This window comes from Protobothrops mucrosquamatus, unplaced genomic scaffold (genome assembly GCF_001527695.2).
Source record: "Protobothrops mucrosquamatus isolate PMUCROS unplaced genomic scaffold, P.Mucros_1.0 scaffold3, whole genome shotgun sequence".
Classification (NCBI taxonomy): domain Eukaryota; kingdom Metazoa; phylum Chordata; class Lepidosauria; order Squamata; family Viperidae; genus Protobothrops; species Protobothrops mucrosquamatus.
Genome location: NW_015386390.1, coordinates 1,644,185 through 1,659,253, shown reverse-complemented (window position 1 = coordinate 1,659,253; position 15,069 = coordinate 1,644,185). Strand labels below are relative to the sequence as shown.

At 40.0% G+C, this 15,069-nt stretch overlaps 1 protein-coding gene across 2 annotated transcripts; it reads left to right on the top strand.

The window, feature by feature from the left end:
* HNRNPD (heterogeneous nuclear ribonucleoprotein D) lies at nt 1-13,018 on the top strand. Of its 2 annotated transcripts, none has more exons than XM_015832366.1 (8): nt 1-229; nt 4,908-5,076; nt 5,343-5,504; nt 6,715-6,846; nt 7,797-7,896; nt 8,827-8,973; nt 11,317-11,414; nt 12,675-13,018. In XM_015832366.1, exons 1-7 carry the CDS (start codon nt 12-14, stop codon nt 11,382-11,384), a joined length of 996 nt encoding a protein of 331 aa, XP_015687852.1. In that variant the 5' UTR covers nt 1-11; the 3' UTR covers nt 11,385-11,414; nt 12,675-13,018. The 2 variants fall into 2 exon arrangements, with proteins under 2 accessions (XP_015687852.1, XP_015687853.1); XM_015832367.1 differs by having other exon boundaries at nt 11,728-13,018.
* Nucleotides 13,019-15,069: the final 2,051 nt, after the last annotated feature.

Below are 15,069 nucleotides of genomic sequence, written 5' to 3'. Positions count from 1 at the left end.
CACACACACTCATGTCGGACGAGCAGTTCGCCGGAGATGAAGCCATGGCGGAGGCTTCGGAAGAGACCGAGCAGCTCGAAGGGATCGAGGCCCCCGGCGGAGACGGCACGGAAGGGGCCGAGGAAGGAGGTGGAGGAGGAGAAGGCGGAGGAGGGGGCGGCGGCGGCGGCGGCTCAGGCGAATCGGAGGGAGCCAAAATCGACGCGAGCAAGAACGAGGAGGATGAAGGGTAAGCGGTCGGCCTCCTTTCCTCCCCTCCCCCCCTCCTCCCCCGCTTTCGGTCTCCGCGAGGCGCAGGAGGCGGACGGGCGGCCCGAGGAGACGGCGGCGGCGGCGGCTGAGGCGATCGCTTCTTGCAGGAAACGCGCCGTCGCCGCTTCCTTCCTTCCTTCCTCTTCCCTCCTCCGTCCCCCCATAACCCGGCCCTTCTCCCCCTCCCCTTCTCCGAGGGAGCCTTGGAAGAAGAAGCGCGCTGGACTCGGGCGGCTGAGGCGCGGGGCGGTCAGGGTAGAAACTTCCGAAGGGCTTGTCCCAAAAGGTGCTTTTTTCCAGGACTTCCTTGTTTTAACCTCGAAGGCTGTTTCGCTTCTCATCCCAGAAGCTTCTTCAGTTCTGACTGGATTGGGGGGGGGGGTTAATTGGAAGGGTTTATATTCCTTTGCAGACAGCTGGTTATATAATTCCTTCCATTCCCCACCACCCAGTCAGAGCTGAAGAAGCATCTTGGAAGAAGAAGCAAGCGAAACGTCTTCAAAGAAAAACAAGAAAGTCCAGTTGCCTCCTGACAAACCATGACCTGGATGACTGGGAATCTCCATAGATATTCCGAAAGGGATTGCTTTGGATCCTTGTTTTAGACCAAGGCTTTTCAACCTTTTCACCCATTGTACCACTTTTAGGAGATGGCAGTATCCGAGTACCACCAGTCGCCTAGCAAGGGGTCAAAAACTTGATGACAAAAAAAAAAAAAAAAGGAAAAACGTGATAAAGTACAGGTAGTCCTTGACTTACAACAGTTCGCTTAGTGACTGTTCGAAGTTACAATGGCACTGAAAAAAGTGCCCCCCAAGCCACAGCCGAGCAAGACACCTGCCTGCCCACCCGGCGGTGCTCTTCCTCCTGTTTGAGGTTTTCATTGTTGTATTTCTGTTGAGGATTGGCAGTGGGGTGGGGTGGGGGGTGTGTTTGGTTTTTATTCCCCCCCCCGACTGCTGGGTGGTTGCAGCAGGTTTTGGTCACTTCAAATGACCCTGGGACACTGTGACCGTCATAAATATGAATCAGTTGCCAAGCATCTGAATGTAAATCACAAGACCCTGGAGAGGCTGCAACATTCCAGCTGATCGGCGCTTCTTCTGGGCTCAGCAGAAGCACCAGGATCAGTGCTGCTTTCCAGCTGGAGCCTGGCGCTGATCCTGGCGCTTCCACTGAGCCCTGACAGCCCTGCAGCTCCAGCCATCTCTCGCTCAGGCTTGTGTGGTGCTGCTACCAGTTCAGCTCATTCCCCTCCCCTGCTACCACTTGTCTAGGATGGTCGCATACCACCTGCCAGGTGCCAATGTACCACAGGTGGTACCCGTATCACTGGTTGAAAAGCCCTGTTTTAGACAGCCACGTTCGTGACCCACTTCTCCCTCGGCCATCCTGAGGGAGTGTGGAGGGTGGCAGAACTAGTCGAAATCACACGCTTGTGGTGTGACTTAGCACAACGCCATGCCATTATTACCGGTAGTCCTCAGCTTACAACAATTCATTTAGTGACTGTTCAGAGTTACGATAGCTGAAAAAAGTGACTTAGGACCATTTTTCACACACGACGGTAACAGCGTCCCCGTGGTCATGTGAAATTCAGGCATTGGCAACTGACTCATATTTAGGATGGTTGCAGTGTCCCCAGGTTTATGTGATCCCCTTTTGAAACCTACTGACAAGCAAAGTCAACGGGGAAGCCAGAATCGCTTTACAACCATGTGGCTGATTAAACAACTGCAATGATTCAATTAACAACTGCGGCAAGAAAGATTGTAAAATCAGCCCAAACTCATTTAACAAGTGTCTCGTTTAGCCACATAAATGTTGGGCTCAATTGTGGTTGTAAGTCGATGACTACCTGTATTATTTCATATGCCTTGTCCCCTGGCCAGTAACGTGTATTTTAAGAGTTGAAATAGTTGGAAAGAACCTGCAGGATGAAAACTAACAACAATCCTGTTTTGTTGGTGAAGGGCCATGTATGCTGCTACAAAAATGTATTGTCGGAAATAGTGCTAGGTTGTAGCACCAGAGACGTATAGATTTTTTCTTCATTTCGGGATAACAATCTGAAAAGTTTGTTTTAGGCTTGGACATTGAATTTGAATGTCTTTTTAAAGTGAAATGTAGATTAATGAGTACAGGAAAGTAATTGACATGTGCAACCTCATAGACCCTATTGCAGATCCTTTTGATTTTGTAGTTGACATGGTTGGCTATTAAATATCTGGAGAGTTGTGTTTTGTATGCAGTGCGGTATATAGATTTGCTTCCCTAAAGCAGGATTTCAAACTTTTTCAGTTTTTTTCCACTTTAGTCTGTTATAACATTAAAGTTGTTGTGGAAAAACCTTTTAATGCAACCAAGACTAGTACATTATTTTAAAAAGCAGTTCAGGTATTACATATGGTTTGCATGTTTTATTTGGAATAGACAGGTCACTCATGGTGCATCAGTCTTGTAAATACACAGGTTTTTGGGGGGTGTTTGAAAAAATATTTAAATAGTTAAGTAATAAACATATTGATTACCTTAAAGAGGAAGAATCTACTTTTGTTCAATGTGGAACTGTTAACAGCATAAAGCAGACCAATATCTTGCTTAGCACATTTGTCACTTGGATATTTTTCCCCAAGTCTTTAACAAACATATAGTTAGTGAAGGTTTGGGAGAGCAGACAACATTGTTTGGCCTCTAGAGCCACAAGGATATGGCTGGAGATGTTATGATATTAGAATAGGTTAGGATATTTTTTTTAAAAAAAAATGGGAATGGTTTTTAATAGTTGCAAGATCTTAAGCCTTGCTGAGGCTTAAGATACTAATTTTATCTCTTGGTTTCCTCCTCTCTCTAAGCTGATTTTTTTTTGTCATGAGCCTGTGGAAAGCCAGAGGCTCTGGTTTCTCTACTTAAATCCCCAAGCCTTCATCAGAAGTCCCAAATTTTAATTTTGATTCATAGAATCATAGCACTAGAAGAGACCTCGGAGTTCTTCTCGGCTAACCCATACTCAAGGCAGGAGTCTTATACTGTCCCAATCAAATGGTTGTCCAATCTATTTTTGAACTTTTGTAATGATGCATATTTATCTAATAAATGTGCTTATTTATTTTAACTTAAAATATGCGTCAGCTGGTTCCTTTTGCATGACTACTTCTGAAAATTAGTTAATTTTTCCATGCAGAAATTCAGCCCAGATATGTGGTGTTCTATCAACATTTGCATTTCACCACATGCTGTAAGCAAGTGCTAAAGTATAAGGTGCAAACTTAAGATAAAAAAAATCCATGGTGTTGGCTGGGAAGAGAAGTGAGGCTTCAATATGCTCTTTTGAAGTAGAGATAATTCTTTTTTTTCTTCAGTATTTATATCTTCACATTTCAGTCTTTCCTCCCTACATTTTGGCCTGTTTGGGAAACTTGAATATGTGGTACACGTAGTACAGTTTCCTGATTATAAATTTCTTTGTCTGGAATTGCTATGCAGGGAGTGGCTGAACATGTCCTTACTTATCATTTTGGAAATTGCTGTTAGGTATTTTATGTGGCAAAGATTTACAGGAGTAATATCAATGTAAAAATCTCTGAGGGAGATTGGGTGGTTTAGAAATAAGAAATATAAATAGATAAAATATTACATGAAAACTTTCCTTGCGGTAGCGTATGGAATTATAGAGATAATTCATGACAGTGAGTTCTGAAAACTTGACAATACATAATGATTGATTAGTAGGTTCTGTGTCATGTGCAGTTTGTATACAGGGCTCACAGCAACAGAGATACGTTCACTTTCAAAATCAAGAGACTGAAGCCCACGTATCATTACCAGTATTTTTAAACTTGGTGCAAATTTTGTTATTGATATGCATTCAAACAAAATCACTTGTGTTTGCACTAAGATGTAAGACACCCCATCACTTTGTTTTGTTGCAATATAGAGTAAAAGCAGCCTTGGATGTGACATGTAAGCAGAGCCAGCCAGGTCACTTCCATGCCAAGGTGGCAGCCCTACTTTATCTTATGTAGGTAAGCGTACAGCTATGGGAAGTATTTTAGGCTACAGAGTGGGTGTTAGCTTGAACTGTCAGCAGAATGGAGGAAGGAAGGGGAGTTTACTGTTAGGACAGTGTTATGATTAACTTTGCTATTTAAGTAAAAAATACCATGTGTGTAACCTCTTCTGAGAGAGTCTTTCGGACTGATTGACAGCAATTAGGCTTAGGCTACTTGTATTGGGATTTTCTTTTCCTAATTTTCTCTTCATGCATTAATACCAGGCTGATGGAAGAGTTTCCATCTGCAGATCAGCCATTAGCTAGAGCAGTTTTTGAAAAGTAAGATCTTTGGTTTGAATCGCCTCCTCCCATGATTCACTGATAGAATCAGTGGGGTTTGTGTGTGTGTGGCCATTGCTAGATTCTATGTACGGTACACTTATTTCTCTTAAATAGTAACATAAGGAATAAATTCTGGAGACCCTTCATTTTTCTAGTGTGTTAGGTGACAGAAGGTGATTGCGAATATGGATGGTTTGTTTTTGAACATATTTGTAATCTTGGAACCTTTAAAGGCAAATTGACTATACTTGTGACATACACTGGTAAGTTAAAATATAACATTGATAATTTACAGCTTTAAATTCAATTATGTCTACAGAAAAATGTTCGTCGGTGGCCTTAGCTGGGATACTACAAAGAAGGATCTTAAGGATTACTTCACAAAATTTGGTGAAGTTGTAGATTGCACCCTGAAGTTAGACCCAATTACAGGGCGGTCGAGAGGCTTTGGCTTTGTGCTGTTCAAAGAATCTGAGAGTGTGGAAAAGGTAAGCTTGTTTTTATTTTTTTTCTAATTAGACAAGCTGCCTAGAGCTGTCTCCAGGCGAGATGGGCGGCATATAAGTTTAATAAACAAAATAAATAGACAAGCGCACATCAGTAGTGAAAAAGTGGAAATATGTGCAAGTTCTTGAGGTTCTGTTAATTTCGAGACAGCACAAATTGTAAGGTAAGGGTTTGTTGCATTATAGTCATAAAAATGTAATATGCTTTATTTTGTAAAGCTTTTTTTAAAAAGAAAAATTGCTTTCAGGTCACGGATCAGAAAGAGCACAAACTGAATGGCAAAGTGATTGATCCTAAAAGAGCTAAAGCAATGAAAACAAAAGAACCAGTGAAAAAGATTTTTGTGGGTGGTTTGTCACCAGATACGCCAGAAGAGAAAATAAGGGAGTATTTTGGAGGTTTTGGTGAGGTGAGTTGTTTTCATATCTTGGTTAAAGAATTCTTAATTATTTAGATAATTGTATAATACTCCTGAAGAAGAAAAGAAAGTAGTCCTCGACTTATGACCACAATTGTGCCCAAAGTTTCTGTTGCTAAGTGAGACAGTTGTGAAGTGAATTTTGCCCCATTTTATGACCTTTCTTGCCACAGTTGTTAAGTGAATCACTGCTGTTGTTAAGTTAGTAACCCCGTTGTTCAGTGAATCTGGCTTCCCCCACTGACTTTGCTTGTCAGAAGGTTGCAAACGGTGATCATGTGACCCAAGGACACTGCAGCTTTCAGAAATATGTGTCAGCTGTCAAGCATCTGAATTTTGATCATGTGACAATAGGGATGAGGTCATAAGTGTGAAAAATGGTCATAAGTCACTTTTTTCAGTGCCTTTATAACTTCAAACGGTCACTGAATGAGCTGTTGTAAGTCGAGGACTACCTGTATTTGTTTTGGGTGTTGGTTTGACCAGTTTGTTTGATTCACAGTTGCTCATGCAAATACCTGTTTTAATCTTGTCTTTAATTAGAGGGCATAAGTGCATAGAGTTTATAATAACTAGAATTTTAACTTATCATAAACCAAGTGCTTCTTGGGATTCCTTACTTTTCCCTCCAGAAGTCAATTTAAGCATTGATCTGTAACTGATTAGAATGTCATGTTTGTATTGGTGATCATTTCTGGAGTTGTATGCCAGCTTCACTAAAACCAACAGGTGTTTTAGCACTGAGTTTAAATGGAGAGGGGAATTGCGTTCATTTTATTGTAGAAGCAATTCTATTATATGGACAGAGCATTTCAAATTAAATGTAAGTAGTAAGTTTTGCAGAGATGGGTAAAATTTCAGGCATCTTTTCTGTAAAAGTGAAATAACTATAAATTCTTAAGAGCTAATTTTTCTTAGTGAATGTGTGGACATACTGATTTATAAAGATGCTGAGCTGTATTTTATATTGATTTTTGTAATTACCAGTTTTATGTATACTTTCGTAAATAAATAAAAATCCATGCATGGTCAGCAGTATAAACATCTTCTAACTCAATAAATGGACTAACATGAAGTTTCTTCTGAGTATTTAGTATAATAGTTGCTTAACATTAATAAATAATAATTAACTATTAAGCTTTATAATAATTAGACTACAGAATAACTGATTTTTATCAATCTCGTTTGGTATATTGATCAGGTGGAATCAATAGAACTTCCTATGGACAACAAAACCAATAAGCGCAGAGGATTTTGCTTCATTACTTTCAAAGATGAAGAAGCAGTGAAGAAAATCATGGAGAAAAAATATCATAACGTTGGTCTTAGTAAAGTATGTTTCAAGCTATGATTCCAAAACGCCTTCTTTTTAGAAAGCGAATCCTGGTTTTATTCAGGTCAGTGCTTTGAAGATTGAAGTATAGACAGGAGAGAACACAAATGGACAGGCTGGTGTGGATTCCTTGGATGAAGCTACACTTGTAACAAGTGTGATGCATCTTTTGCATGCTTCTCAAAAATCCTCTGGTGAACAAATATTTGGAATCATTATCTGTGATTAATCACACACAGTCCTTTTATCTTTATTTAATCTATATAACAATGAGTTGTAGATTTGAAAGAAATTGCACATTTTGCAGAACAGGAAAAAAGTAATATGGAGTGCTATGTGCTGCAACGTTTATGCCATAGGTTACGTTATTTTGTGTATGTCTCTGGGTGTGTATGTGTGTTTGTGTTATGTAGTCTAATTTTTTGTTTCAATAAGAGTCACCGGTTTTCTAATTGCTTTTGATTTGATATAGTTTATTAATTGTGATAGTAATTTCAAAAAGATTCTTCTGAAGTGTATGATAATGGGTTATCATTATTTTACTAATGGTGTTTTCTTGCTTTTACATTTTTTCCCCCAGTAACAGTATTGGAGCATATATTACTTGGTGAAATTAAGTTAATTTCAAAAACAAACATGTAATAAGGTTTTTGCCAGTTACAGAAATATTAAACCTGATAAATATTGTCTCATTAATGCTGAATGCTGAAACATTCATAATTCTTACCAAGGTATTTGAGAGAACCTGTGATGTGATATTAAACCTTTTTTTATTATTATTAAATTTGCATTTTATACTGACAAATCATATGATGAATATGTTGCTTTGCCTTGCCCAGTGAATGTAGAAGCATTAACGTCATAGGTAAAGATGATAATGTGGAGTAAATAATTAATACTTCACAAAAATATCAAAATATTCAGTTGTCATTTTTTTTTTAATGTTTCAGTGCGAAATAAAAGTCGCCATGTCAAAAGAGCAGTATCAGCAGCAACAGCAGTGGGGAACCCGAGGTGGATTTTCTGGAAGATCCCGTGGCCGTGGTGGAGGTAGGCTTCTGCAATTAAAAAATGCCAGTCTTTTCCAGATGCTTGAGAGTTTTGAGTTTTACGATTCCAATTTTCACCAAAGTTAAAATTCAGCCACTGGCTTTGTGTTTAGATGCAGACCTTAATTTGTGTGCCGTTATTTTCAAATTTCAGAAGGAACTGTTGGAGGGGATAATTTTGAACAGTTGGGAAAGTTATGTAACACATCCACACGCGTGGCACAATGTGATCTAGCTGCTGCTGCTGCTGCAGCACCATAAAAAAAAAACCTCATTGGCCTGCCTGAAATTAAACGCATGGATTGTTTTTGTACAGCATTTTAATAGTTAAGTGTGATGTCAAAAACCATGCCTGCGTAAAATTAGGTCAATGAGAAATGCCTTAGCCGGGATCAGAAACAATAATATGGTGTCCTCCTTTATCTGCATTTCTCCCATGTGTGTTGTCTGAACCCAGACAAGAAAGAGTTGGGCTCAAAGTTCGTTACCACCCCCACCCCCCCCATTCTAGCCTGCTGGGAGACAGGGCTTCTCTACGCCCTGCTACCCCTCCCTCCATAATAACATGGAAAAAAGGTAGCAAGAGGAAGATTGCTGAGGTGTTTCCATTTTCTGTTTTTAATACCTTTTCTTTTTTTTAAAAAAAAAAGTGTGAGGCAGTTTGCTTCAACAAAGGTGACTGGAATTTTCTGCTTGGATGGCAACTAATCAGCAAACTTTGATTTGGTATCTTTTGCCATGTTATTTAGTACCTGAACTGAAGGGTGCATGGCATAGGCATCATTAGCATAAAGTTTGTGCAGTATACAAATTGATGCTTGTATATTTTTGGAAACAAACTACTGTTTTGAAGGGTCAGTTTGCTTGAATGCAGTATCAAATATCAAAAACTTAGGCTTGTTTTCATTTTCTTGCTATAATTTTGTTGTAGGCTCCGGTCAAAACTGGAACACAGGATACAATAATTATTGGAATCAGGGCTATGGCAACTATGGATACAACAATCAAGGTTATGGAGGCTATGGAGGCTATGATTACACCGGCTACAATAACTATTATGGATATGGAGATTATAGTAGTACGTATGCAGCAAAATGTATCTTGATGTATCATTGAGGTGTGAATAAAAGGGAAACAGTCTTATTTCAAACCTAAACAATGAGTTCCAAAAGTTCTACCAAAGCATTCTGGGTCAACTATAAATCAGGTTCTTCTCACTTCTCAGCTTCTCCACATGCTCCTCTCCCATCTCCCCAAAACTTTCCTACTTGGAATACATGTGTTTCATTCTGGACATAGGTCATCTGAAAGGAGCTATTCCATATAAAGGTAGTCCTTGACTTATAACCACAATTGAGCCCAAAATTTCTGTTGCTTAGTGAGATATTTGTTAAGCAGATTTTGCCCATTTTATGACCTTTCTTGCCACAATTGTCAAAATCACTGCAGTTAAGTTAGTAACACAAGTGAATCTGGTTTCCCCATTGACTTTGCCTATCAGAAGGTCGCAAAAGGTGATTACATGATCCTGGGACACTGTAATTAGTATAAATATGAGTCAGCTGCCAAGCATCTGAATTTTGAACACCTGACCATGGGGATGCTGCAAGGATCGTATGAAAAATAATCATGTTACTTTTTTCAATGCCGTAACTTCGAACACGCACTAAAGAAACTCTTGAAGTCGAGGACTACCTATACAGAATATTGTGTAGTTTTGCTGCTATTTAAAATAACAACAAAGCTATTGTGCTTGTAGTGATTGGCTTTTCAAAAGATGGAACGTCCTTTTCTATGAGCAGCTGAAAATCTGAGCAGAAGATATTGGAGCCCGTTATAGAAACAAAATCTGTCCCAGAAAATGAAAACTGACAACTTCTAGTGGAATCCTATAGTTCCAGTTCTGAAGAACGTTGAGCCTTCAGTTGCTTATTGCTGCAGAGCCATTATAAGATATATCGACACTAGAGCCCCCAGTGCTTTTAATTCTTCCTCTTCCTTACTTTTTTATGTATTGCTCTTTGCATCTTTGCAGTATCTTGCACAAAAATTGCTAAGGAACACTGAAAAGATTGGAGAAACATGCCAGCTTGGACAAGAAGTTGGTATACCTGCTCATACGTCAATATAACTTGAAGCTAGAGCAGTAGGCAATGTCCCTTACAGAGCACATAACAGGCATTTCCAAAGATACCTGTAGAACAGACATATCAAACTTGCGACGTCACATGATGTCGCGCAACGTATCGGAACTTTTTCCCCATTGCCGGCAGTGGGGTGAGCGCGGTTTCCTCGTCACACGTCCGGCCTGCAGGCCGGCAGTTTGACACCCCTGCTGTAGAAAGTTGTGGAGTTTCTAACAGATGATTGTTTAGCAGAATATGGTGCTAATCAGGTATATCATTAATGCTTTAGAACAGGGGTGTCAAACTCAATTTCACTGAGGGCCGCATCAGTATTGCGGTTGCCCTGGGGGAGGCGGGTGGGTGTGGCCAGAGTGGGTGCAGCCTACTGGGTGGGCGTGGATGGAGTGGGTGTGGTCTACTGGGTGGGTGTGTCCAGTTCTACATCATTCGCATCAAGGGTGCCTATGGGGGCCTAGGCAGGAGTGGGACAGATCTGAGGGTCTCTGGCAGAAGGTGGGACCGGCGCAAGTGCCAAGGCATGGTCCACCGGGGCAAATGCCAAGATGGCCACCACAAAATTGTACATTGGCTCCCGGCTGGCCTGGGCCAGGACCAGGGCCCAGGCAGCGGAGGCCGTTCCCTCACTGTTTCCAGGATGGCTTCGTGGGCCACAGGAAACCACTTCGCGGGCTGCATCCGGCCCCCGGGCCTTGTGTTTGACATGTCTGCTTTAGAATGTTCCCTTCTATATGATGAAACAATTGAGACTCAGCCTTCTCTCATTATTACTACCTGCTTCTGGAAGATTCCTAGAGTATAATTTTTTTTAAAAAAAATGTGATAATCTGATCTTTATTTTGGCAGATAATTGTTTAATAAATTAGATTTATACCTGTTTTATATACATTTGCAATTTTAATATAATATGTAGAGATTTTCTTGGTTTTCCTGACCTTTTACAAAGGAAATGGATGTTTTATATAATAATAATAAAGTTGGAAGGGACTTTGGAGGTCATCTAGTCCAATCCCCTGTTCAGGCAGGAAACCCTATACCATTTCGGACAAATGGCTGTCCAGTCTCTTCTTAAAAACTTCCAGTGTTGGAGCATTCACAGCTTCTGGAGGCAGGTTGTTCCACTGATTGATTGTTCTAACTGTCAGGAAGTTTCTCCTTAGTTCTAGATTGCTTCTCTCCTTGATTAGTTTCCATCCGTTGCTTCTTGTCCTGCCTTCAGGTGCTTTTGCAATAGCTTCTTTTGTCTTTTGAGCCTTACACCTGAACCTCTTGTTTAGATCAGCAGAGTGGTTACGGGAAGGTATCCCGGCGAGGAGGCCATCAAAACAGCTACAAACCGTACTAAATTATTCCGTTTGCAGCCTATTACAGACAGGTATGTCCCGCATTTGCAAAGCTGCATTCTAATTCTAACTTCGTTAAGTAATAGTAGTTTTCTCAAAAACTTTGTGTAAGATACTGGAATAATGTTTTAAAATTTTACAGCACCCAGAAGTGCTTACCGTAATGTAACATAATGACTTTGAAGATAAGTAACACAGGTCGTCTTAAGCTTTTACCTTTTGCCCTATAAAATTAACCAATAAAAGTTAACAGGTAAAGTACTGCTAATGGGTACAAATTAAGGAATTGCCGGGAACTAGTATTGCCTACTAACTCTGATATTATACCTTGTTTGTACCCGCCAGCGGGAACTTCCTTGCAGGCCCTGTGTCGCGCTGACTTCCCGATTCTCACAGGCCCGCTCAATGCGGACAGGGTACGAGATGCTCACGCTCTCGAATGCTGCCGTTTGGTATGGTCTCTTCCAACATCCTGTATCAGCATTATAATAAAATGGATACTTCAAGCTTTGCCTTCACTTATTTCTTTGCTTGTAAAACAAAGCTCCTCGTAATATAATTTTAATGCATTTTTTACAGGCCCAGTAATGGTTAAAATACGTCAGCTTACTGAATAATTTTAACTGTTTGTTCTTCTAAGGATACAGCTTGTCTCTGGATTTTCCAGTATTAATTTTATATTTCATTAATCTATTTTAATGCTTGCTTTTCCCATTTTTGTAGACACTGTTGTAGCAGTAATTGCAAGATGTTCTTGAGCTGAAGTCCTGTTGTGACAACTTCTCTAACTTTTCAATATATATACATAGATATATACAATATATATATATAGATCTATATCTATAGATTCACACACCCCTATTTGCTACTTATAGTAGACTATTAACTCTTTTTCCTCGTTGCCTCCCTCTTAATGGACAAATAGTGCTGTGTAGCTGCCCAGAATAAACCTTTAACAGAGGTCTTGGGCCAGAATAGTCACTTAACCCCCCTCCAACGGTTACCTAGGGGTGGTTGAGGAGTAAAGGTTTGCGGAGATGCTTTATGGCATTTTGTGGAATTAAATATTTCTTGAGCCATTTCAGATGTGGAAAGATCCTTTTTCAAACCGTGGTGCACATGTGGCTCTCCAGCTCATGGACTCTCCTGTTCAGCTTTAATATAAAAAGCACATTCGATTAATGTGGATACAATATTTACGTAGTGGGAAATAGGGCTGTCTAAACACGTTTTTGTAAATTTTGGCTACCTCGTTGCTCTTCCCAAACTGACTTGCCTTTCTTTCTCTCTAGGTGGACAAGCAGTATTCTCCACTGGAAGATTCATTTTGAGGCGGCTCAGGCCGCCCGCTAACCGCGGTCAAACTAAACAAAAAAAAAAATTGTATCACGTCACTGAATTGTGAAAGTAAGATGTTGGGGTCCCTCTGACGTTTGATTGCACTCTCTTGGCAACAGAATTGTTTCACCGTCTTACGTTTTTTAATTGCTACGCTTAAGAATCAATTCGACTTAATGCCCCGCTCCCATTTTGTTCCCAGTATTGTAGAGCAGGTCTTGTGTTTTAAAGTCCAGTGTGACAGTGTCATGATGTAGTAGCGTCTTACTGGTTTTTTAAATAAATCTTTTTGTATAAATGTGCATTGGATTTTTTCCCCCCCTTAGGAACGGAGAAAACTATTGGAAATTTGACTGGTGGTGGTTTTTTGTTTTTTTTTTGGTGTCGTTCATGAAAGGTGGTATCCAACTAGTTATTATTTATTTATTTAGCGTATGACGATGTACAGCAAACGGGGAGTCCACTGCATTGGAGACAATAGATGTTCAGCAGCCAGCGGGATCCAGAAGCAGCCACCAAGGTGCTTTGGGGTCGAGAGGTATTGGCTAATGATGTCACTGTTGCCCAGGGGACGCCCAGTGGGGGCTGTCTCTCTTATCCCCACTTGAGCTCCCACCAATTTATCTACTTGCATTTTTATATGCTTTCGAACGTCTAGGTGGGCAGGGGCTGGAGCAAATGGCGGGAGCTCACCCCCCGCCAAGCAATACCCGGGTCTCGAACTCGGGCTTGCCGATCATCATGCCTCCGTTTTAACCACACAGCCACCACACCCCTTTTATTCAACTAGTGATAAATGGTTAAAACTTCACAGTACGGGCACCTGTAACCTTAACAATCATTTCCAGTTTTTAAAATTTGAATTCTGTTGGTAGAAAGTAGGAAAGAGTATATAGGATTTCATTCTGGTTTGCACTATCTAGAATACAGAGGCCGCCATATTCTGCATGACGTCACTGCTACACGTATTCTGTCTTTGGAGATTCAAACATTTAAAAGCATGGGACTGCAACTGAAGCAAAAGACTTCCTATTAGAAAGCGGGTGTGTGTGTGTGTAGATAATCTTATATATAAGTTCTTCTCAACATCCTTGAAAGCTCACTGGTGTTTCCAGATTCCAGAAAAGCTGATTTGTGACTTAATGGATGTTAGGTAACAAATAATCAGAGTATTCTGGAGAGAAATACCAAGAGCTTAATTTATACTTGATTTAATCCGTGAAGGTGGAAACTAAAGAAACCTTACAGGGGGGCTAGAACTCAAAAAACTAATTCTATTTGGATGCCTCTTTCCTATTCTAATTGAAAAAGTCACTTCTTAGGTTGAATAGAATAAGAAATTCTGTACAATTTTTTTGGTATAAGGATTCTAATTAGACCTAATAGCCTATCACTTTACAAGAAAGAACTCTTCCAAATAGAAGATGGAGCATGAGCTACTTTATTAATGGGTGAAACCGAGCAGTTTATATATAAAAATAGGGTTTCAACATAAATATTTGTGCTTCATACAGCTTTGTACACTATGTAGGTTTAAACGTTCCTTACATTGGAATAACTCCTGTGGCTATAAGAACTATGAAAACAACAATGATGATAAATATTATTGCTATAATTATGATCATTTTAGCATTTTTCCACCACATCTTCTTTGAAATCTTGATAGTAGTTTTTTGGAAGCCATGAGCCTGAAATCAGATGAGAGAAATTATTAAAAATGGGATTCATTCAGTAAGATGAAGCTGCTTTAAAAATGTACCATACGTTTTGTTCAATAAGTTTGTTTTATTTACTTAAAGAATGATTAAAATGTTTAAAAACAAAGCAGCCTGTTTTATAAGGTCCTATCTTTATATAGTTATGATGAATGTGGCAGGTGAGGAAGAGAAAAAGTCAGTATAATGTAGATTAAAATTCTTAAGACTGCATCTAATTTCACCTGAATGGGTGAAAGTTGAAAATAACTTGATTTTTCCTCTTTTGTACCATTTATGATAGAAGGTGGGAGAACCTAGTTGAGCAAGGGGTATCTTAGTCAACGAATAATTACTCCTGTTAATTAACCAATTCACACGTTCAGGAATTTGCCCAGTTTTCTCAAGTACAGGTAGTCCTTGACTTACGACCACAATTAGGATGAGAACTTCCATTGCTAAGAGATGAGGTCATAAGTGAGTCAGTGCTTGATATTTTTGCCATGGTTGTTAAGCGTATCATGCGGTTGTTAAACGGATCTGGCTGCTCCCAGTGACTTTTCTTGTTGGAAAGAAAAGGTAACAGATGGCGATCACATGGCTCTGGGATGATGTAATGCTGTACATACATGCTGGTTGCCAAGGGCCCAAATTT